This window comes from Coregonus clupeaformis, unplaced genomic scaffold (assembly GCF_020615455.1).
Source record: "Coregonus clupeaformis isolate EN_2021a unplaced genomic scaffold, ASM2061545v1 scaf1062, whole genome shotgun sequence".
Classification (NCBI taxonomy): domain Eukaryota; kingdom Metazoa; phylum Chordata; class Actinopteri; order Salmoniformes; family Salmonidae; genus Coregonus; species Coregonus clupeaformis.
Window position 1 is genome coordinate 26,964 of NW_025534516.1, and position 24,676 is coordinate 51,639.

Genomic DNA, 24,676 nt, shown 5'->3' on the forward strand with positions numbered 1-24,676 from the left:
CATAGAATAAAGGGGGCAGATTTCGGGTGTTATAGAAAAGATTCAGGGCATTATGAACAGACAAGGATATGGAAGGACATGAGTAAAGTGGAGGCAAACCTAAGCGTTGGGTAACACTGAAAGAGATAGTATCTCTAGAGGCATAAATTGAGTCGGTCTGTGAGTGTATGGGTGGAGGGACAAAGGGGCTAACCAAGGCAGGTTCAGCTAGGCTGGGGGTCTACAGTGATATAGTACAATTAGAAATAACCGAAACAACAATAAACTAACCATGTTTGGGCTGAGGCTAAACATAAACAGGATGTAGTACCGTAAAAAGGAACAGTCCAGCAGATATCAGCTGTATAGCTGAGTTATCACAAGGTCCGGTGGTGAAGCGCCAGTGAGCAAGAGGCCACGGCTAGCGTGTGCTACGTCCGTTTTGTTGTAGCCAGCTGGTAGCGACGGAAAAACTGATATGTTCTGGGTCGACAACGCGCAGTGCTGACTGTCCGAATATCCGGCGATCAATGTCCAGTGATTAAAACCAATCCCGCGGGAAAAAAAAATCAAATGTTCTGGGTGAAACACCGCCAGCTGTGGCCAATAGCAAGTAGCTAGTTCAGTAGCTAGTTCAGTTTAGTGAGTAAGCGTGTGCTAACGGGCCAGGGCTAGCAGATGGATGGAATCTTCGTGGTTACGTCGTAACCACATCAGACGATTTCGTCGGCAGACCAGTCGTGTAGGATCGGCGGGGCTCCGCGTCAATCCTAGGTGGTCCCGTCCAGTTGATAGAGAGGTAGATAGCCGGGAGATGGGCCTAGCTCAGGTTGATTAGCCAGACCACAGCGTCCGTTTTGTTGTAGCCAGCTGGTGGCGATGAATCCGGAGTTAGAGGTCCAGTGAATCCGGCGGAAGAACTGATATGTTCTGGGTCGATAACGCGCTGTGCAGACTGGCCGAATATCCGGTGATCAATGTCCAGTGATTAAAATTAATCCTGCGGAAAAAAAATCCTATGTTCTGGGTGAAACACCGCTAGCCGTGGCTAATAGCAAGTAGCTAGTTAGCTGGCTAGCTAGTTTCAACTGGAGATTCTAGATTCTGGATAAAAGGTAAGTCAATAATAGAATCCGTTCCACATTGAGTGAGGCAGGTTGCAGGAAAGTATATTTTGTAGAAGGATGAAAAGTCTGATAGGGAAATATGTACGAAAAATACAAAAAACTGGGTATTTACAGGCTATTTACAGACAGACACACGACAGAAACAAGACTGCACTACTTCGCCATCTTTATTCAAGGACTTTTAACCAGACAGTTAAAATACTTATTTTCTATTGTAGGATTTCATAATTCAAAGAGAGGTAAGTTTAGGAAAAACAACATTGTTTTCAATATCATGATATGTGTAGGTTGCAATCTGAGGCAAGTTTTTCTAGCGGGGACACAGTGGCAGCGCGTTAATTTGCGTAAACCTGAGATTACGAAATAACCAATAAGCACAAGAATGAAGTGGAAACAGCAAGTATAGTAGTAAGAAACATCTTTATCAAAATATTTCAAATATCAAAATGAAGAATGTTGCATATTGGCAGGGTGTTCAGTGTTGTCCCTTGGAATAACAGCCGCTCTTCTTGCTAGGGCCACTCCTCTTGGTCAACATCAAGCTCCAAGGCAACCATGGCTTAAGGGAAAGAAGAAACAAGGCCCTTAGTCTCAGTAGGAAAGCAAAACCATATTGGCATTAATGGATAACGTTGTAGTGTTTTCCTAAAGCATTAGGAAGCCTCACATCACTGAGGGCTGACGCTGCCGTAGTCCATGTCGGGTCAAACGACATTAGGAGGGCTAGCTCGGAACTGCTGAAAATTGATTTTAAAGAACTGATTCTAACTCTGAAAGATTCCAAAAAGCGGCCAATTATTTCAGGCCCGGTACAATCACTGGGCCGCGGCTGTGAAAGATTCAGCAGGCTACTGGCATTACACACTTGGCTAAAAGACTGCTGTAGCTCTGTTGGCATAACTTTCATAGGTAACTTTGGCACTTTTTGGAAACAGAAGATGCTCTAAAGGAATGACAGAGTCCATCCAAATCATCTTGGCTACTGGACCCTGTCCTCGCATTTCAAGGCTGCGTTGAGACAATGACTTATCAGTGACCTAAGCCCTGCTCAGATAATCCCTACCATTGTGTCGCTGAGTTGTTATAGTGCTGCTGCAAATGTACATTGTCCCAGGGGCGTTCGCAGTCATAATGTAAGTAGCCTAATTTATGTCCCTCTAACCCCTAAATGCCTCTGTCAATCCTACAGATATTGTATGCTGTAATCATGCGCCTATGAACCGGAGTTATACTGTTAGCACTGAGGTGGAATTCCACTGTGCGCAGCTCACCCTGCACTATCATCTCAAACATCAATATCACTGTCATGTCTACCTCTGATAAGCCTCCCAGTAAAGCAATAAAAACAATCAAGAATCCCAGAAAAGTTCTAAAAATAGCCCACATGAACATATGTAGCCCAAGCAACAAGGTTAATGAAATTAATAACTTGCTAGTAACAGATAACATTCACATACTGACTATCTCTGAAACTCACTTAGATAATACCTATGATGATAGTGGTAGCAATACATGATTTCAACATCTTCAGAAGAGACAGGAATGCCAATGGTGGAGGTGTTGCCGTGTATGTTCAGAGTCATATTCCTGTATAGCTTAGAGAGGATCTCATGTCAAATGCTGTTGAAGTAATATGGCTACAGGTTCACCTACCTCACCTAAAGCCAATTCTTGTGGGAAGCTGCCATAGACCACCAAGTGCTAACAGTCAGTATCTGGATAATATGTTTGAAATGCTTGATAATGTATGTGATATAAACAGAGGTATATTTTCTGGGTGACCTAAATATTGACTGGCTTTCATCAAGCTGCCCACTCAAGAAAAAGCTTCAAAACAGTAACCAGTGCCTACCAGGGTATTTACAAACAGCACAGGAATGAAATCATCCAGATGTATTGATCACATCTTTACTTACTGCTCTAAAGCAGTATCCAAATCCATCAGATGTAGTGATCATAATATAGTAGCTAGGAAAACCAAAGTTCCAAAGGCTGTGCCTAATATAGTGTATAAGAGGTCATACAGTACGTTTTGTAGTGATTCCTATGTTGAAGATGTGGTGTGTAATGAGGAGCAACTAGATGCTGCACTTGATACATTTATGAAATAGCTTATTCCAGTTACTAATAAGCATGCACCCATTCAGGAAATGACTGTACAAATTGTTATATCCCTGTGGATTGATAAGGAATTTAACAATTGTATGGTTGAGAGGGATGAGGCAAAGGAATGGCAAATAAGTCTGGCTGCACAGCCGATTGGCAAACATACTGTAAATTGAGAAACCATGTGGCTAAACTGAACAAAAAGAATAAGAAACTGTACTATGAAACAAAGATAATGTAAATGATATAAAGAATGACAGTAAAAAGCTTTTGAGCCCCTTAAAAAAATGTTTGGGCAAAAAGGCAAACTTCGCTCAATCATACATTGAATCAGATGGCTCATTCATCACAAAACCCACTGATATTGCCAACTACTAGCACACAGCTCGGACACCCATGCATACCCCACAAGACATGCCACCACAGTCCCCATGTCCAGAATAGACTATGGGAGTCGCACAGTACTACGTAGAGCCATGACTACATGAAACTCTATGCCACATCAAGTAACTCATGCAAGCAGTAAAATTTGATTTAAAAAACAGATAAAAATGCACCTTATGGACTGTGAAGCGGGGACTGTGAAGAGACACACACACACACACACACACATGATAGCATACGCACTATACACACATGTACACATGGATTTTGTGTTGTAGATATGTGGTAGTACAGTAGTGGCCTGAGGGCACACACTTAATGTGGTGTGAAATCTGTTGTGAATTGTATTGTAATGTTTTTTAAATTGTATAACTGCCTTAATTTTGCTGGACCCCAGGAAGAGTAGCTGCCAAGGCTATTGGGGATCCATAATAAATACAAATACTTACCTGTAGAAGGCCTTTGAAACGTATTTTCAATAGCAGGCCCAGTCCACCCAACACACAGGACTGACCTAAAAGGACAGAACCTGTTGCCTCCAGCTTTCTATCGTCAGTCTCATTAAACCAGCCTCTGCCAGACAATCTCACTCACTCTAGCATTCTCCCCAGTCCGGAGCTCAGCTACACTGGTCCGTAGTGATTCAAAGGTGGGCGTAGCATCATCTTGGGTTGTCTGGTGTGAAGTTTGTCCGGTCTTGGTGGTGATTGTGGTCTATTCAGTTTTCAGGTGTCGTTCGTAGAGAATATTCAGAACAGTGTAAGTATCGGTCTGAAGTTTAGAGGTGGCGGCCCACTCCTTAGGGATCATGGGGGGGAACAGGGTGTCCTGAAGCACTTCACCATTTGGGAGTCCCTTAGGGATTCCAGGGTGTAAAGCAACCATGTAAAGAGCCAACAACAAAACAACAGTAGTACACTTCAAAGCCATCGCAAATAAGTAAACTCAAAGAAAACGAACCACTCTCTAGAAAGAAAGATGAGTTATGGTGTTCAGAATGTTTGATTGGACTGTTGGAATTAAGTTGTCATGGGAGTGCCATACAGTGAATTATGATGTCACAGAAGGCTGCCAACAAGACATGTCCAGTCTCCTTTATGACATTACTACTATGTGGTCAAGTTGATGGTTGATCATTTCTCCATTCACAGTACACTATGGTGAGTTTAGAACAAAGCATGACAGGACCGAATGGAGCTAAGAGGATGACTCCATATCCATTATCTGCCAAGTGCCACCTGATGCGCAAAGATGTTTAAATGTCCTTAAAATGTAATGTTAGAAATTTGGAAAAAATGACTTCTTGACTCAGAGGCTGAGGTCAGCCAGAATTGTAACACTGAATAAGTCATGGCTGGCGCAGTGTCTGGGAGTCCCTTCAACCTTTCTATTTCAGTTGTTTTATTTTTTATTCTACAGTACACACCAGTTATAAGAAATTACTTCAGGAGTAGAAGTAAAGGTGTTGTTTTTATTAGCTACCAAATGTGTTATTATATTGCTGATCCACTCTCCTTAATTCGCCACTGTAAAACAACCTGTCTCTATAGAGACCAATTGACCAATAATAACATAGACACACACGATGAGGAAGGTTGAAAAAAGACATGGGGAATATAATTGATTTGGCTAACCTGTATTTGTCTATTAGTCAAATTAAAATGTGTTTTCATCATTTCTCGGTGCAGCGTTGGTCAGTGTTAACCTTGATCACACCAGCTGAAGGGTTTACACCAAAGATCCAGCAAAGAACACCAGCTGAAGGGTTTACACCAAAGATCCAGCAAAGAACACCAGCTGCAAGGTAGACACCAGATATTCAGCATATACTATAAACCATACATATTCTTATGACTATGGCCGGAGCCCCATTTTTACAAGTATTTGGGGCAAATAACATCTGCAAACCATCACGTTTTAGTCAAATCAAACACTACCTTGAAAGACAGATCTGGTAAATATCAAATGTTTCTTCAGATTCTAGATCTTTAGGGCAAGACATGAAACACTACACTCTAACCCTCTCCTACTGCAGCACTCAGAGCTGACACCAGGGCAGAAGCTTTACCTGTACACGATTGCTGATGCTTACAGCACAGAGTATAATAATAATAATATACCATTTAGCAGACGCTTTTATCCAAAGCGACTTACAGTCATGCGTGCATAATTTTTTTTTGTGGGTGGTCCCGGGGATCGAACCCACTACCTTGGCGTTACAAGCGCCGTGCTCTACCAGCTGAGCTACAGAGGACCACATGCACATAAACTCATCCAGAAACATTACCTAAAATGTGCTGCACAGGTGCATCAGGACAGGTAAGAAATGGGGGTTACTCTATACCCACGGACACATCCTACAAGGTTGTTGGGGGACAGTGAAGTACTACAATGAAGATTTCATTTAAGATTGGTGGACATACCTGTTCGAGGCTTAAGAAAAGTGCTCATAGGATTCACATTTTTGTTTGTAGGCTCTGTAAGGGACAAGGACCTAGTCCTAGATGTGTATCCAGAGGTTGGATTAACACCCATGTTAAGTCATGAGACGAATGAACATAATTCCAAAATTCTCAGCAGGACCACGCCTTGACTGCTTCGTGGACCCAAGGACTTATGGGTAAACCATTCTACCAAAAATCCCCAATCGCCAAATGAGGTGAAGGGATTTTACTTTTTTAGAATCTGATGTCAAAAACTACCTGTCTTAATGTTTTTTGCCTGTGGTTAACCCTACAGGACATCACCAGGTTCTTCTGTGTCAAAAGACAGGAAATCCAAAAAGCAGGACTAAAGTCTCCCAAAAGAGGTTTGTTTAAAAGTGCTCAGGGCAGTTTTAGCTTTAGGATTGCACAATTTTTGTTCTAATCCAAATTACTCCATGCTTACATCTGTGCCTTTTATCAGTGTTCAACCAGTGGGAAGATGACCTGGAGTTAGATATGGCTGATGACTCTGAGTGAATGCATGAGCTCACTGTCTATGGGGGAGGAAGACGACTTATTCTCGAGCTTCTCGGATATATGACAGCATCGCTCATTTGTTGTCATTTTCTATAAGTGTTAAAGGGATACTTTGGGATTTTGGTAATGAGGCCTGTTATCTTCCCCAGAGTCAGATGAACTTGTGGATATAATTTTATGTCTCCGTGTCCAGTATGAAGGAAGTTAGAGGTAGTTTTGCAAGCTAATACTAACTAGCATTAGCGCAATGACTGGAAGTCTATGGGTATCTGCTTGCATACCTCATTGCCAAATATATACAGTTGAAGTCGGACGTTTACATACACCTTAGCCAAATACATTTAAACTCATTTTTTCACAATTCCTGACATTTAGTCCTACTAAAAATTCCCTGTCTTAGGTCAGTTAGGATCACCACTTTATTTTCAGAATGTGAAATGTCAGAATAATAGTAGAGAGAATTATTTATTTCAGCCTTTATTTCTTTCATCACATTCCCAGTGGGTCAGAAGTTTACATACACTCAATTAGTATTTGGTAGCATTGCCTTTAAATTGTTTAACTTGGGTCAAACGTTTCGAGTAGCCTTCCACAAGCTTCACACAATAAGTTGGGTGAATTTTGGCCCATTTCTCCTGACAGAGCTGTTGTAACTGAGTCAGGTTTGTAGGAGTCCTTGCTCGCACAAGCTTTTTCAGTTCTGCCCACACATTTTCTATAGGATTGAGGTAAGGGCTTTGTGATGGCCACCCCAATACCTTGACTTTGTTGTCCTTAAGCCATTTTGCCACAACTTTGGAAGTATGCTTGGGGTCATTGTCCATTTGGAAGACCCATTTGCAACCAAGCTTTAACTTCCTGACTGATGTCTTGAGATGTTGCTTCAATATATCCACATCATTTTCCTTCTTCATGATGCCATCTATTTTGTGAAGTGCACCAGTCCCTCCTGCAGCAAAGCACCCACACAGCATGATGCTGCCACCCCGTGCTTCACGGTTGGGATGGTGTTCTTCGGCTTGCAAAGGAACCCCCTTTTTCCTCCAAACATAACGATGGTCATTATGGCCAAACAGTTCTATTTTTGTTTCATCAGACCAGAGGACATTTCTCCAAAAAGTACGATCTTTGTCCCCATGTGCAGTTGCAAACCGTAGTCTGGCTTTTTTATGGCGGTTTTGGAGCAGTGGCTTCTTCCTTGCTGAGCGGTCTTTCAGGTTATGTCGATATAGGACTCATTTTACTGTGGCTATAGATACTTTTGTACCTGTTTCCTCCAGCATCTTCACAGGGTCATTTGCTGTTGTTCTGGGATTGATTTGCCCTTTTCGCACCAAAGTATGTTCATCTCTAGGAGACAGAACGCATCTCCTTCCTGAGCGGTATGACAGCTGAGTGGTCCCATGGTGTTTATACTTGCGTACTATTGTTTGTACAGATGAACGTGGTACCTTCAGGCGTTTGGAAATTGCTCCCAAGGATGAACCAGACTTGTGGAGGTCTACAAAAAAAAATCTGAGGTCTTGGCTGATTTCTTTTCATTTTCCCATGATGTCAAGCAAAGAGGCACTGAGTTTGAAGGTAGGCCTTGAAATACATCCACAGGTACACCTCCAATTGACTCAAATGATGTCAATTAGCCTACCAGAAGCTTCTAAAGCCATTACATCATTTTCTGGAATTTCCCAAGCTGTTTAAAGGCACAGTCAACATAGTGTATGTAAACTTCTGCCCCACTGTAATTGTGATACAGTGAATTATAAGTTAAATAATCAGTCTGTTAGCAATTGTTGGAAAAATTACTTGTGTCATGCGCAAAGTAGATGTCCTAACCGACTTGCCAAAACTATAGTTTGTTAACAAGAAATGTGTGTAGTGGTTGAAAAACAAGTTTTAATGACTCCAACCTAAGTGTATGTAATCTTCCGACATCAACTGTATGAACAAGTGGCTGAGAGTGAAATGGGATTCTTATTGTGGGGAAAATGAGTGAGAGAAGGCTCACTACAGGAAGATAAAGGACGTGGAGCTACGCGTACTTACAGGACATTTTACAATACAATACGGAAAATAAAAAGTGGCACCAAATAATTATTTTAATGACATGCAAACTCATGTGATAATTGCATTTTTTTTTTTTACAGACACCACATGGTGGGTCGAACACAAGCCACATTTCTTTCTAGAGTTAAGTTAGCAAACAGTTATGATAGAGCATTAGCATTGTGGTTATGTAGTTGGAGCTGCAGGTAGAAAGGAATGAAACGATACAGTGAATGACAGCACCCCTTGCCTCACCCCTCCCTCCCTTTACAGCCCTGGCTTTAGGATTTCTTGTACTCAATCCTTTCCACTTTGACGTCATCTCCGATGAGCTGGTAGACGTACGTCACCACTGTGGATGCTTGGATGTCCATCAATACAAAGGACGGGATGATGTTGCTGAGGAGAAACCAAACAAAGGAGAGGAATGCTTATGTTTACACACCAGTGTAATGCTAGCAGTTAGCAACTTACCAAGTCACTGTAAGAACACCTGCTAAATGACCCAATAAATATAATGTGAACGGCTTAATCTGTAGAAATTCCGCCATTACCTTTCCAGTATGTTGTAGGCTCCAGTTGCCGAGCCAGGGTTGATGTAGAACTTGTTCTCGTTTTCGAAGGCTTCGAACTTGTGCGTGTGTCCAGAGATGAGGATGTCGACGTCGAGCTGCCTCTGCAGCAGGGCCAGACTTGCCATGTCCCCCCAGGGGATCACCTGGTGCCCATGGATCAGGCCGATCTTAAACTGACCCACTGTCACCACCTTCTGCTCCGGGTAGTTTAGGTTCTGTAGTGCAGAGAAGGCAGAAAACACTACAGTTCATCCACTTTTCTAACCTATTAAAAGATGACACATACATTTTCAGATAATGGATCACATAATAAAGCAGAAGGGAAGCGGATATAAAAACCTCATCAAAGTCTCCCCTGACGATGTGTACGTCCCCAGCCAGTGTCTTTAGGTAGTCATAGCTCTCCTTGGTGCAGAGGTTTCCTGTACAGAGGATGTGCTGGATCTTGCCTGGCACCAGCAGCTTCTTAAACTTGGCTGGTAGGGAGTTGCATCGGTGGGGGATGTGCAGGTCACCTAACACCAGGACCAACTGGCATCAAACAGTGGATGGAAAGATGAGATATGTTGGCAACAGTTACAGGAGGGAGCTCAGTCATACTTACAAAATGTAGGCTGTCCATTAGGAAGGTGCCATTTCGATACCATTTCAGCTCAGTTGTATTGAATTTCAGTTCATCTTAAAAATACCACAACTTTGGTCCTTGTGTTGGAAGATAATTATAATTGTATGTTCTCGAGTAGGGTATATCAATACCTACTAGAACAAGAAGAAGATTGTGTTTCGACAATTTGGTCAAGGACTAAAGCTTCTGGTCCCATTCCGACGAATTAGGCTATCCCCACGGATAGATCAGTTTGTCTGAACCGCGACTAATCAAATAAGCCTTGTTTCAGACAAACAAGAAAGGTGTATTTATTTTTCCACACCACACTCAGACATCAGAAAGGTCATACTACATCACCAACCATCCAGCACAAGGGGTCAGTGTATCCAAAATCACAGTGATACATTTAGAGGTAACAAACTCACCACAAACAGATTCCTCAATAACCTCACCTGAATGCATAACAACATTCTTGGTGTGTATGTGTGTTAGTGTGGATGAAAGCAGTAAATTAAAATGTATGTTACCAGGACATCATTATAAAGCGTAACCCTCAGAGTTTAGCGAGGTGTGGAGTGTTACTATGACAGGCATCCCCCCATTAGTCTGCAAAACAAGCCTCCAGAAGAGGTAGAACAGGTAGAGGACAGGGTCCAACACAGAGAGTGGGCACTTACCCGGTGACCAGCCTGAATACAACGCAGAAGTTGATTGGAGACAGGGGAGGGTGGGAAGGGAGTGGTGGGAGACGAGAGTGGGAAGCAGGATGTGCGTGGAGAGATTGACATGAAGCAAGGTCAAAGATTGTAAAGGAAAAAAATAAAACCAGGTGGGACAAAAGTGAAAACTTAAATTAGAAATTAAAAGTGGATGAATAAAGTAATGAAACCTTCCAAACAAATAAGTGTTAGTAAGGTGACAATAGTACATAGCCTTAATTGTTAGTGGGTTGCAGGTTAGATCAAAACTAAAGTGTGTGAGTGATTGAAGTAGTGCCCCTACCAAACACTAACGTTAGGTTTGTGCACTGACAGAAAATGTCAAAGGTCCATCAAGTTCAAAACAAACTAAAATACAAAAACTAAAATTACTGAATTTAAAGACATAACATGCTTCGATGAGTAAGCATGAGAAATGACATGGTGTGGTAGCTAAACATCAACCAGAGAAAATGAAGAAATCACCTGCTAGCTAGCTAAGACATGCGAGAAGGAAATTAACTAACGTTAGTTAGCTAGCTACTCGACCAAGCTCAATCTCATCACACAAATTCACATATAATGACAAACTTAAAGTAGAACCCAATGCAGATGGACAGGGTGATTGATTTGAGCAGCGTTGCGTTCGGTTATTCAGACCACTTTTTGTCATGTGATCATCGTTCATCCATCTCGGGCTAGCTAGCAAGCAGACTAACATGCTTTACAAGCGTTATATACCGGGATCTAGAGGTAGATTTTACGGTCACAAGGCAATTAGTCCATACATCTACATACAAACAATGTTCACGAAAAATCAATATGGCAAAAACATCTAATATTTACTTTCTTTTCACTTACCATCGTCTATTTTGCTGTGTTGGGCTTCAGGAAGCAGCTACCCACGAAAACGTAATGACGTAGGCAGTGACAGAGTCATGCAATCAGCCAATGAATGCCGAGCAATCTTACGGATTCCAATGTAGGACACACTCCAATGTGAGCAAGGTGGATTCCTGACATTTCTGAACTTCATTGCCTTACTTTCCATCTCAACGCCCCCATTCGAATGCATTATAAACATGTTGCATAGAGTTGTGAATGTATCTTTCAAGTGCTACTCTCTCCCTGTCAAACCTTATTTAACTTCTGGATAAAATTATAAAAATTGTATCCCCAAGTCTCACAGAGATTGCAGACATTCATACCAATGAGTCAACATCTACAAAACATTGTAAATCTTATGACAATAAGCCTACATTATAAACACAGCTCACAATAGCTTTCTAGAAATGTTTATTGAGGTACAATGAATCCCAAACAGAAAGATACAAATGTGGAGGTGAAATGAAAAGGGGATATGGGGGAGAGAGTGAGGTCCAGAGATGTTAGGTGTATGAGTGTCCTGGGGCTGTTTGTCTCTACTCTAGAGAGAAGTTCAGGCCCAGCACCCCCACAGAGCCCTGCAGCAGCTGGGTGGCAGGGTCAAACTCCAGCGGCACAGTCTTGCTCTGCTTCTGCTTCAGGTCCCGCTCCATCAGCTGTGTGCACAGACATGGAGCCACATTCCATCAACAACATGATAAAAGTCATGCATATACACACACACAATTTACGGTGACAGACACCAATACACTGACAAACGTAACATGCTAACAAATGATAAGACCTTACAATTGAAATTAATATCCTCACCAACAAAGTAAAAACACTTGGGATTGTGAACCAACAGGATGACCAAAAAGTAGACGAAAGGACAATCAGAGTTTGGTGATGTCACCTCACCTCATAGGTGGATAGCTCCAGCAGCTCACTGATGTCATCCTCCTGCTGTGACAATGGCTTGTTTATCGCCATGGCAGCCTTGGCCACATCAGGGTGGTAATGCTTCTGCAGGGTCTACACTCAGGAGGAGAGCAGGAGGGGAAAGTGAAGAGCACTGAGTGAGTTTGGCTGTGTTCATCTCTATGGATCATGTGTGTTTCTCTGGAGGGCCCTACACACCTGAAGCTCCCACAGGCTGCTCTCCAGGGCGTGGCACTGGGAGGGGTCCTCCTCCTCCATCAGGTAGGGGTCAACACAGGCTTCTGTCCAAACACACACAGGAGATGACAAGCAATGTCAAACAATCTGCTATCTATTGGAAAGCCCTTTGAGACATTGCCTATATGTCAAACCACCACATCAACATTATCATCATAATCAAATGAATTAATTCCCATCTCCAGACAGGTGAATGTATGGGGTGAAATGGGGACACCTACCGTCTGCTGCGCTAGGCCGGTGAATGAGGACTCGGCAGGCAGGGTGGCGGCGGATCAGGTTGCAGATGAAGGGCAGTACCATGAGCAGGGAAGCAGGTGGCGCCGTGAGGGCCAGGCGGGACAGACGCTTGGCAAATGCTGCCACCAAGTAGACTGGCAGGTGACTGGAGAGAGAAAGACAAGACACAATGGACAAAGAGGTGTTGACTGTTAACTGATTTACAGCAAATGTGAGGATGAAATGCCAGTCATCGATAGTTAATGGAGTGATCATGAAGGAGAGGTCTTACGTGGAGGAGAGGAAGAGGTTAGCTAAGTGGAAGAAGCGTGCTCTGTACTTCACATGGAAAACAGAGGGCTCCAGCAGGCTGTACAACTTCTTGTAGAAATCGGGATAATCTCTGCAGACACACAGGCACACACTACAGTGTTGAGGGAAAGTAACTCCCAACTTTTACATATTCAATAGCTAGGACCAGGGTTTATTTGATCCTATGATAATGGGTAGTCTACTTCTGTTTAAATAGTTTGAATCCAATTCAAAAACCTAAACCTTCTGAAGCTGAGGAAGGCAATGTTCCCTGGATCAGTACCTTGTGCACTAAGAGTGTGGAATACTCACAGGTTGTGCTGATGGATGAGCACAAACATGCCATTGAGAGCCAGCAGACTGATTGCCCCTCCTGTACAGACACAGAAAACACAATATACCAGGAATTAACTTTCCAAGTCGTACAAAAAAATTATAGTTCTAGCACACTCATGCCCTGGTTACAGTACATCACAAATAAGATATTTCTTGTCGCAGTACTTTTCTCTTTCAGTACAGTGTGGCATCTAGTCAGATTGTTCTATAGATGACAGACTATGGAAACTCAACTCACCAACATCATAGGCTGCAGTCAGGAAGTCAATCATCAGTGTGGGATTGCTTATGTGGGGCAGGATGGAGTCATGGAGGATCACTAGCACCTTCTTGTACATGCTGCTGGGCAACTACAGGGGGCGAAAGACATGATATAGAAAATTCTGGGTTGCAGACTCTAGTCTGGAACAAAGACAAGTTCAAAGGTGGTCTATATGTTAAAGTGGATCTTATACCTTATACTTCAGAAACCCGAGCCACAACCGCTCAAAGGCACGCTTGTGTTCCTGATAGGAAGGAGAGATGATCATTACATTCACACATAGCAATACTTCTAATCATGAGACACAAAAAGCATGTTTTCTCTAGCTGATAGGAGGCTTTGCTTACTTTTAGTTTGGCTGCTTTCCAGTCTTCATGTTTAGCTGTAAAATGAACCAAGGGGCAATCAATCACATAATAAGTTAAGGCTGAGGCTGAGCAACAGAAGGAAGCCTGGAAGCTTCTTCCCCAGAGCTAAAAACCAAATTGCGTTCTGCGTATGTTATTTTACGCACACGTTTTTTCTACGTAGCAGCTGCTCACCCTCCCTTCACATTTCTCACTTAACTCAACAAAAAACACTCATACTTTGGCTGCCTGTCTGCCTCACCAATGTTTGCAATGACAATGAAAAAATAACATAAAATCACTATTTAGACTGTTTGATATGCTGCCTAGATAGCTGCATGTAAAAAGAACATGAAATCGCTACTTAGACTGCTTGTCTGTCATGCTCATGTTTGTAGTATCCTTCTGCTTAGCCAATGTTTGCAATGATAATGAAAAAAATAACATGAAATCGCTACTAAGACTGCCTGTCTGTCGTGCTTATGTTTGTAATAGCCTACTGTTACAGACAAAGTTTGTGTATCATGTCTTTTCTACAACATCCAGAGAATACGGCAACTCAGCTACTCTGATAAATTAATGGCACTTTTGCATAACAATGGCGAAGGTACATAAAGATGGAGGAATTAAGATATGACGTCACTGTTTTTAGCACTACCCACATAGTTCTTGAACTATGATGCGCGACATGGCTCAATGTGCCAGTAAATCAGCACAATTTACTTTTTCGTTTTTTCAAATTGCTGCCGTCTTGGAGCTAGAATTTGGATCATGTATACTGTGCTAATGTCGTAAAAAAAAAAAACTGTAACAGAGAGCAATGTACAATACGGCGAACTAAGCAAACAAAGCTTTTGTGGTAAGTACATGGGGGCAGCCATCTTTATGCACCTTGGCCATTGAATTTAAGAACATGCTGCATACAAGTTACTAAAAATTCATTGTTTTCATTTTAATATATAGCATAAGAGCAAAACAGCAGGCTGACCTTCCTGTTTGACCAGGTAGTTGGTGAGTTCTGACTCCTGGCTAGGCATGTTGATATTGGACAGCAGAGTGAACACGTTGTTCTGGTAAATGGGCATCACTGCCTGAAGTGACAAGACAAGACCATTCTAAACAAACAACATCAGTCAGATATGACAGCCCAACACATGAGCTAAAGTGTGGAGCACAAGTCAACTGAAGTGATTGAAGAGAAAATAATGTTTACAATACATAACTGCTACAGAACAGACACCTAAACAAGCTAGAATAAACCATTGCATTTAGAACCTCCAAACGCAGACACCAGTCCTAGTGGGGCTTACCCCTTTGGATTTGTCCATCACCCTACCCACGTTCTCGCGGACAGAGCTCATGACGTAGTAACGCACATCCTCCATCTCCAGGTACTCCTGAAATCTGGAGATAAGAACTGCCATATCCTCCTTCTGAGAGAGCAGCCTCTCTACCACTGCCTGTTCAGAGCAATGGATCGTTACAGACAGACACAATCTCAATGTAACAGGTGTGGCTCAGATGGTAGAGCATGGTGCTTGCAACGCCAAGGATTGTGCGATCGATTCCCACTGCGGCCACCCATACTAACAGTGTCTGCACACATGACTAAGTCGCTTTGAATAAAAGTGTCTGCTAAATGGCATATATACAGGTGGGTCCAGTTTCAAACATGCATCTTTGGTGCGCCAATGCACCTTTATGACAGTTTAAATGGTGTAACATTTGCGGCAGGCAACTAACATGTAGTACAGTATTTAAGTGAAATCCCTACCTGGATGAGTTCTCTTGGGAAGCTGTAGTGTTCGCTCCAGTCCAAATCCTGGAGAGGGAACTTCCCTTCCATGGAGGCAAACTTCATCAGTGCACACAGGGCACTCTCCTGCATGGGAATAAATAGCATCATCAGACCAAACACACTCAACATAATGATTAGGGCCAAGGGTTTTCCTTTACCATGTGACCAGACCCCAGAAAAACACCAGGCCCTAATAATCATAACTTATGAAGCAGCTGACCTTTTATACTCAGACCTTGCCTAATAAATCAGACTGTGATACCAATTATTGGGATACAGTCTGAAACAAAGCACCTCAAAAAGTTTCATTACAAGCCAGAATGTTAAATAAAATTACATTTGAACTTACTCGACCGGTTGTCTGTGTGGTTGGTCCTTCAGTGGGTTGAAATTTGACAAAATATATACTGGAAAGTATTACTTACCAGATTTTTTTAGAGTACCGGTACTGCTGTTGAAATGTCTATCACATGTGCAAAACCATGTAAACACCTGCAAGATTATCGGTTAGTATGAATGCATCAAGTGCATGTACTTTTGTCTTGTGCATGTGCTTTAGGTCAAAAGCAAACAATTATTCATTGCCACACAGAGACTCGCATTTTGAAGTATTTTTAATAATACTTTCCTGTGGATATTTCGTGTCAGATTTCAACCCACTGAAGGACAAACCTGACGGCCAATCGGCAGAGTATGTTCAAATATAATTTTATACAACATTCGTGACAGACAAGGGACATTTAGTTTTTTTTCTATGTGCCATAATTGGGACTAACTAGGGCCCAGAGTTTTCCTAGCCTGGATGCCAGTGTTTCTGCTCTCTTGCAAACTCCTTATGAAATTGAGTGATAAGGAGTAGGCAAGAGTTCAAACTGATCTGGGACCAGGCTAGAGTCTTCCCTCCTGGCTCTAACAATGAACTTTTGGTGTTGACAGAAAAGCCACTCGCCTTAATCTGGTATGATTCATGGCTGATGTGCTCCAGCAGCAGCTCCAAACAGCCGTTGTAGCGGTGGCGCATGAACATGCAGTACTTCTCATTCGCACTGCGATCACCTGCCAGGACACAAAAAGTCAGTCACTGGCATAGCCTGAGGCCCAAGCAAAATAGAGACACAAGACGCCTAAAGGTACATCATTCATTTTCGAAGTCTAACTCTATAGATGTCACTGAACTAAATACTTTTCCCAATCAGACTACATATGCTGTACTTGTACTTGGTGAGGAAATGCCACAACTATACTTAACAAAAATATAAACGCAACATGTAAAGTGGTGGTCCCATGTTTCATGAGCGGAAATAAAAGATCCCCGAAATGTTCCATACACACACAAAACATCTGAAATTGTGTGCACAAATTTGTTTACATCCCTGTTAGTGAGTATTTCTCCTGTGCCAAGATAATCCATCCCCCTGACAGGTGTGGCATATCAAGAAGCTGATTAAACAGCATGATCATTACACAGGTGCACCTTGTGCTGGGGACAATAAAAGGCCACTCTGAAATGTCCAGTTTTGTCACAACACAATGCCACAGCTGTCTCAAGTTGAGGGACCGTGCAATTGGCATGCTGACTGCAGGAATGTCCACAAGAGCTGTTACCAGAATATTGAATGTTCATTTCTCTACCATAAGCCGCCTCAAACGTCATTTTAGAGAATTTGGCAGTACGTCCAGCTGGCCTCACAACCACAGACCACGTGTAACCACACCAGCCCAGGACCTCCACATCAGGCTTCTTCACCTGCGGGATAGTCTGAAATCAGCCACCCGGACAGCTGATGAAACTGAGGAGTATTTCTGTCTGTAATAAAGCCTTTTTGTGAGGAAAAAGTCATTCTGATTGGCTGGGCCTGGCTCCCACTCATGGCTGTACCCCTGCCCAGTTATGTGAAATCCATAGATTAGGGCCTAATGAATTTATTTAAATTGACAGATTTCCTTATATGAACTGTAACTCAGTAAAATCGTTGCATGTTGCGTTTATACTTTTGTTCAGTATAAATGTTTTCTGTTCCAGAGCAAAACTGATACTCACCACCAATCAACAACACCTCTTCTTTGGGCAGTTGCCCAACATACAGGTCTCCCCTCTCCAACGATGTACAGAACAGTTTAGTACATCCATTGATCGCACAAATAACGTTCTTCTCCTTCTCTGACTGAGGATGAAAGTGGGGAGAATGTGCATTGATATTTAATATGGATCGTCCCATCACCAAAATAACTATGAGGGACAAAATGTATGTTGGGGGGCTACCTAGCTACTGTAGTAGCTAGCTTTCCAAACCCATAGGCAAAGCTAACATTGAACACACACTAGAACGTTTCTGTTAAGTTACATACCTGAAGATACTCAAGAACGTCGAACACATCGTTGGCATGTTTTTTGCTCTGAATAATCAGATCTACTTTACCGCTGATGTCTATTTTAGGTGTTTTCACAACATTTTCTGTTAAGTTTTCCGAACTCACGTTGCACCTCTTGGAAGTCGCCATCTTCTTTCAGATGAGGTTAGTGTAGACGTCCTTTACGTTCCAATTCCGCCCCCTTGCGGACTGCGTGTATATCGTGCTGGGCATGGCCAAATATCTCAAATATTCTAGCAGTGCGGTAAACAAAACGTACTTCCATAATTTACATGTGGCATTGAGAAACAAATTGAAAGCTTTATAAAATATCATTCATATCATTGCATCCTGTCTTAGACCTGCATGTCTTCTCAAGCTGTGTTTGTTTCATGAAACATGTCCAACTAACAAATCCTCACAAATAAAATGTGTTAAAAGATTATTACTAGAAAGGATTCACACAATGGTTTAAAATAACTAAATGTTTATTAAAATGTTTTCATTGTTGAGTAAATCAGTGGCATTACTGACAATGCATTTCCATAGCAAAACAAAAGCTAATTCTTGAGATACAGCAAAGCAAAGGGTTTCTTTCCACTTGCCGGAGACTTCAAAGTGCAGAATCTGATCTATTACCCTCCTCATCATCCTGAAAATGGAAAATAAATTTATGAGTTAAAAAAAAAAGAGAGGGGGATTGCACCTCCCAAAAAGACTGCAGGTTTTATGAGGTCTGGGTGTGAACTGCTTATAGTTGATGATTAATCTAATAATGTTCAACATTTTGTAGGACTTTAACAAAGAACCACTGATAATTGACCTGGCAAATATATAATTGTGTTGCATTCACCCACCTGCTCCCTATCCTTATCCTGAGCTCCTGTTGCAGTGGCCTCAAAGTCGTGTATGGGCAGTGTGGCCATCCAGTTAGCCATGGACCCTTCCTGGCACTCGGTCTCCACAATGCTGGGGTAGATGTGCTCCTCCTTGAAGGCCAAGATGGCCTGCTCCTCTTCAGTCCACTCCAGGCACTCATGGAGGCCGTCCCCACCAAAACGCTTGTTGTACCTGTCAAAGTGCACTTTCTCCAGCACTAGGCCCAGCCCGGGGGCCTTAGGCACATCCACTTTCTCCTCGCCCCAGCTTCGCTTCAACACCTCGTCCCCTGAATAGCCCTTCACCACAGCTATCACCAGGCCAATCATCTTCCGGATCTGATGCATCATGAAGCTCTGGCCACGCACGGTAATCTCGGCGAACTCTGCGCCGCCGCGCACAAAGGGCTCGCCACAGGACATCTCTGTGATGTAGCGGCGGGCGCTGGGGTCCCGCGCAGCCTTCTGGGAGGTGAAGTTGTGAAAGTTATGGGTGCCCTTGTAGCTGCCAAACAGCCGGTTTACTCTCTGCAGTGTCTCTGGCTCCAGGCGGAATGCAGCGGAATTCTTGGTGTCATAGTCCTTTGGGGAGAAGGCCACAGTGGGGAGCATGTAGGAGTATGTGCGGGCATCACAGCTGTTTTTAGAATTGAAGCCCCCAGTCACTCGTTTCAGACCTATAGGGACAAAAGATCACAAACTATGTAGAACCACATTGGTAACTAAACCGTTCTTTTCTTTAAAGTTTTCTTTTTGAGATCAATTGTTTTTATTATATGTTCAAGCCAATAGGCAGAATAGACAGTATTGGACAAATAACAATTGCATTGTCAGCACACGTCCAACACATTTTCACACAACACCTTAAAGTTGAATCAATGACTTCCCAAAAGGGACCACCTAGACTTCCTAGTCTTCATACAAGAACCATGGGCTGCTTTGTGAAGGTTTTAGGCTTGTCTCCAACACATTTGACAGGAAGCAGTGCGATCTCACCCAGCACTCTGATCTGTGGTGGAAGATTGGAGTTGATCTTTTCCATTACGTCTTCAATCATCCACAGTTTTAGAGAGACCACTTGACCTGCTGCAGAAACACCCTGACAGAAAACAAATGAAGCTGATCACAAAGCAAGGCAATAATGAATTTGGGTGAGGCCACACAAAGTGCATGTCTTTTCCTGTGCATTTCATTACTTCAGGTATAAAACATATGTAAGAATACTTGCTCAAGGGATGTATTTGTGCAGACAGCAACCAAGCCTTTTCCATCCTTGCCTCCCATACCTTGTCTGTTCTCGCACATCTTTGGAACGACATTTTTTTCATGTCATCTCCATGGTTGTCTGGGATGCACCCAGACTTAATCAGTGCTGTGACCAGCTCATCCTCAATGGTTTTGAACTGGGAGGATCCAGCATTTCTCTGAAACACACAAAACACAGCAGATTAAGTATAACAAAAACAAACACAACATGCAACAATTTCAACAATTTATTGAGTTACAGTTCATATAAGGAAATCAGTCAATTGAAATAAATTCATTAGGCCCTAATCTATGGATTTCACATGACTAGGCTGGGGCGCAGCCAAGGGTGGGCCTGGGAGGGCAAAGGCTAACCCACTGTGGCATTGTGTTGTGTGACAAAACTGCACATTTCAGTGGCCTTTTATTGTCCCTAGCACAAGGTGCACCTGTGTAATGATCAAGCGTTTAATCAGCTTCTTGATATGCCACACATGTCAGGTGGATGGATTATCTTGGTAAAGGAGAAATGCTCACTAACAGGGTTGTAAACAAATTTGTTCACAAAATTGGAGAGAATAATGCTTTTTGTCTGTACGGAAAATGTCTGGGATCTTTTATTTCAGCTCATGAAACATGGAACCAACACTTTACATGTTGAGTTTATATTTCTGTTCAGTATATTTAGAAAGCTGCACCTGAATGGAGGACTAGCTATTTTTATTAAGACATCCCTTTATGAAAATATTATGATTAATACCAACCTGCATACCGTAGTAACCTTTGCCTGAATATGCCAAAAGCAGGACCACTTTTCTTTTGGGGTGTTTCCTCTCGTCGCCAGTCTGTTCTACAGACTTCAGCTTCTTTCTGATGTGTCCATTCTCACCCGACTCTCCATTTCCCTCCTCCACTCGTTTCAGTGGCTTGGTCAGCATATTTGCTGACTCTTCACTCATCATCCACCGGATCCCTGCACACTTGTAATGCAACCTGATGAAAACACAGATAGCTAGTTAAAGAGATAGTTCTGCGAGTGAGTTAAGAGCTGCCTTTCATTTACTGAAAGGGTAGCTGAGCACATACATCGAGTTTCCACCCTGTTCCTTTCACCTTATAAATCACTTCATTTCTAAAAAAATATTATATATATATATATATCTCTGAGAAGGGGAGTGAAGGAGACCAGACCAGAGGGAATAACCTTCTGGAATGAAATTCAGCCATGGATTTAAGGCTGAAATCGATACCTAGCCCCTTATCCCTAGGTACTCTAGAATATGAAAGGCCTAGATAGGTAAAAACAATATGGTTATTCACTACAGGTAACATTTCCAATCATTTCAGATCTACATGAGTACCTGCCTGGAGGAGGAGCCAACAGTCATCATTACATGAAAGTTGATTAATATTAGAACACTACCACAATATGGATTACTGTCTTTTAATTTGACTTTCTTCCAAAGTAGTCAGCTAATTTCGTTAAATTAGGTTTACCGTTGCTTCTGATACGCAACACTGGTGGACACATTTTCATAATTTCTTCATTGAATGACATATGATCATGTTTAAGTTCTGAAGATCTAAATAGGAGCCAGCTACCTATCTTTACCGATTCAGCTAGGCAAACTAGCTTCATCACACAACAAATACACATGTCCTATGGTTTGCTAGCAAGCCAGCTAACTAGCTACCATGACCAGCAATAAAACTTGCTATAAACAGGAAAAATCCTTTGCAGGAGACTCACGTGTGATCCACGAAAAATAGTTAAATACACGTGTTGCTTATAGCACAACCTCGGTAGTTAATCCACTTCCGACATCTGTACAATCTGAAACAAAAATGCAAGAAACCCTTTACAAGCTGGCTAGCTATCACTGCAAGCAGCAACAGCGACACGCATGGGCAAAATCAACTTTGACCTTCTTCTTCTTCTATGATATAATGGCAGGCCGCAAACAAACGTTTAAGGTGCATGCCGCCACCTATCAATCAAAGTTTACAACATTAGCTCCACATTTCTAAATCCTCTAAGCCTAACTCAGTACTTCTGAGAAAATAAAAAAGAGCCCTACTAACTTCTAAAAGACTCTCCCCCATCCCCCTTCCAAACCCCATCCAACCTCAATGACCCTACACTTCAGCCTTCCCCTCTCTTCAACAAACAACAATATAACATGCTCCACCATTTCATCGACCATACACTCCAGACACAAACCATTCACATGCTTGCCAACCAGATGTAATGATGAGTTCAAGCCATATTACAACCCATGTGTTGTGATAATATCGTTGTTTGCTCTATAACCTGTTAATTTATATGCCTTGCGACTGTGATATATAGGCCTAAAGGCTGAGACAATAAGAAGACACAGTGGCAGAATAAATTCAACCACACCTTTGTTTTATCACAAAAACAGATAGCAACCTCTGTCCATTGAAGTCCACAAAGCATATTGCATGTAGAGTAACAGACCGTTACATGACCTACAGCATGGTCAAGCAAGTTAATGTTTCCGACATTTGCGGACCACTAAACTATTGACTTAGAACCACAGAGAGCTGCCTCCACTATTCCAGCACCATTTCAACATCATCAAATCACCTCTGCTTAGTCTAATACAGTGACAACTAAAAGATACCAAAAACAATTTAGTCCAATCAACGTTAGCTAAATATGATGTGGCTGTCCATGGTTCTGATTTGTGTGTGTGTGTGCGTGCACGTTCATGCAAGTAGAAAAACACATTGACTCACCCTACTTGTAGAGAAACGCCAGTGCCATCCTCCTCTGTTTCATGTTGACGAAACGGTCTATCACTCTGTCATACAGTACACGCTTTTATTTTTTGTTGTCCTAGGCTACCTGGCTAAAATGCTTGCTCACTAGCCTAACTTCCATTCATGGGCAACGTTAGCTAGTTAACATTAGCCTTCTAAATCTAGCTACATAATAATCTTCCATCCTCTCTGGCCAGGGGAACAGCAATGTATGAATTAATGGTTGGATCAGAATCGACATTATAATAATTGGCCAGTACAGAGAATTAAGTAAAACCACGAGTCCAAATCCCTATCTCCATCCATGGCTAATTTAGAAAAGGGTCAATTTTAGCTAGCTGGCTAGCTAGCCACCGGAGGACAACAACACAACGAGATGCAACAACTCAAGTTTTTCTTTCAATGACGTATGCTCACAATGGGATTTGACAGGACTGACGCCAAATCCAAGCTGGCTTCCCTTAACACTTTTTTTTTGGCACGTCAGGACCATTCACAGTTGAGCTCGCTCAGTTTAGCTCAAGGCTGATTGGCTAATTGTTTATACTTTTTTTGTCAAGGGAAACCAAATGCTCACTGGCTTCCGTTGCCTTCAATGCTACGGGCTGCAACAATGTCATACTCGTTTCGACCAGACAGCATCAGATAGATGGCCTACACGTACAGAGACAGAGGGGCACTGTTTTGCCCGCTCGGATGCTTTCTCCTGTGAGATACATTCAACCTCTTGCGAACTGAAGGAAAATTATGAAAGAGAGAGACAAGATAAAATATATTACTGTATTTTTTTCTTGGCCAATTTTTTGTGAAGCCTGGCTTCCCTTGGCAACCATGAATACACGCCACTGCCAGCAAGCTTTCTTTGGAGGGCATATACAGTGTTTACGGAAAGTATTCAGAACCCTTCACATTTTGTGACGTTACAGCCTTATTCTGAAATGATTAAATTAATTAATTTCCTCATCACTCTACACACAATACCCCATAATGACAAAGCAAAAACAGGTTTTTTGATTTTTTTGCAAATGTTAAAAAAAATAAAAAACGTATTTACATAAGTATTCAGATCCTTTGATTTGCGACTCGAAATTGAGCTCAGGTGCATCCTGTTTCCATTGATCATCCTTGAGATGTTTCTACAACTTGATTGGAGTCCAGCTGTGGTAAATTCAATTGATTGTACAATATTTGGAAAGGCACACACCTGTCTATATAAGGTCCCACAGTTAACAGTGCATGTCAAAGCAAATACCAAGCCATGAGGTCGAAGGAATTGTCTGTAGAGCTCCGAGACAGAATTGTGTCGAGGCACAGATCTGGGGAAGAATACCAAAACATGTCTGCAGCATTGAAAGTCCCCAAGAACACAGTGGCCTCCATCATTCTTAAATGGAAGAAGTTTGGAACCACCAAGACTCTTCCTAGAGCTGGCCGCCCGGCCAAACTGAGCAATCGGGGGAGAAGGGCCTTGGTCAGGGAGGTAACCAAGAACCCGATGGTCACTCTGAAAGAGCTCCAGAGTTCCTCTGTGGAGATGGGAGAACCTTGCCGAAGGACAACCATCTCTGCAGCATTCCACCAATCAGGCCTTATTGGTAGAGTGGCCAGACGGAAGCCA

General features: G+C 42.4%; 3 protein-coding genes across 5 annotated transcripts; all 3 read right to left on the reverse strand.

Moving 5' to 3' along the window:
• Positions 1–1,255: 1,255 nt before the first annotated feature.
• On the reverse strand, positions 1,256–11,450 carry LOC121582581 (vacuolar protein sorting-associated protein 29). 3 transcript variants are annotated; one of them, XM_041898480.1, is made up of 6 exons: positions 11,344–11,426; positions 10,462–10,473; positions 9,517–9,708; positions 9,157–9,392; positions 8,858–9,001; positions 1,256–1,665 (listed from the first exon to the last, which is right to left on the reverse strand). In XM_041898480.1, exons 1-5 carry the CDS (start codon positions 11,344–11,346, stop codon positions 8,884–8,886), a joined length of 561 nt encoding a protein of 186 aa, XP_041754414.1. In that variant the 5' UTR covers positions 11,347–11,426; the 3' UTR covers positions 1,256–1,665; positions 8,858–8,883. The 3 variants fall into 3 exon arrangements, with proteins under 3 accessions (XP_041754414.1, XP_041754413.1, XP_041754415.1); XM_041898479.2 differs by lacking the exon at positions 1,256–1,665 and having other exon boundaries at positions 8,638–9,001; XM_041898481.2 differs by lacking the exons at positions 1,256–1,665; positions 10,462–10,473 and having other exon boundaries at positions 8,638–9,001; positions 11,344–11,450.
• A 311-nt stretch (positions 11,451–11,761) lies between these two features.
• noc4l (nucleolar complex associated 4 homolog) lies at positions 11,762–18,327 on the reverse strand. The gene is made up of 15 exons (XM_041898482.1): positions 18,149–18,327; positions 17,841–17,964; positions 16,749–16,855; positions 15,776–15,883; positions 15,312–15,461; positions 14,990–15,092; positions 14,002–14,036; positions 13,848–13,898; positions 13,631–13,742; positions 13,369–13,429; positions 13,037–13,147; positions 12,747–12,910; positions 12,487–12,569; positions 12,268–12,381; positions 11,762–12,023 (listed from the first exon to the last, which is right to left on the reverse strand). The coding sequence occupies exons 1-15, from the start codon at positions 18,299–18,301 to the stop codon at positions 11,904–11,906; spliced, it is 1,596 nt and encodes a 531-aa protein (XP_041754416.1). The 5' UTR covers positions 18,302–18,327; the 3' UTR covers positions 11,762–11,903.
• Positions 18,328–18,621: 294 nt separating this feature from the next.
• On the reverse strand, positions 18,622–22,192 carry LOC121583337 (tRNA pseudouridine synthase A). The gene is made up of 6 exons (XM_041899516.1): positions 22,025–22,192; positions 21,039–21,267; positions 20,316–20,453; positions 20,026–20,128; positions 19,009–19,706; positions 18,622–18,803 (listed from the first exon to the last, which is right to left on the reverse strand). The coding sequence occupies exons 2-6, from the start codon at positions 21,234–21,236 to the stop codon at positions 18,765–18,767; spliced, it is 1,176 nt and encodes a 391-aa protein (XP_041755450.1). The 5' UTR covers positions 21,237–21,267; positions 22,025–22,192; the 3' UTR covers positions 18,622–18,764.
• Positions 22,193–24,676: the final 2,484 nt, after the last annotated feature.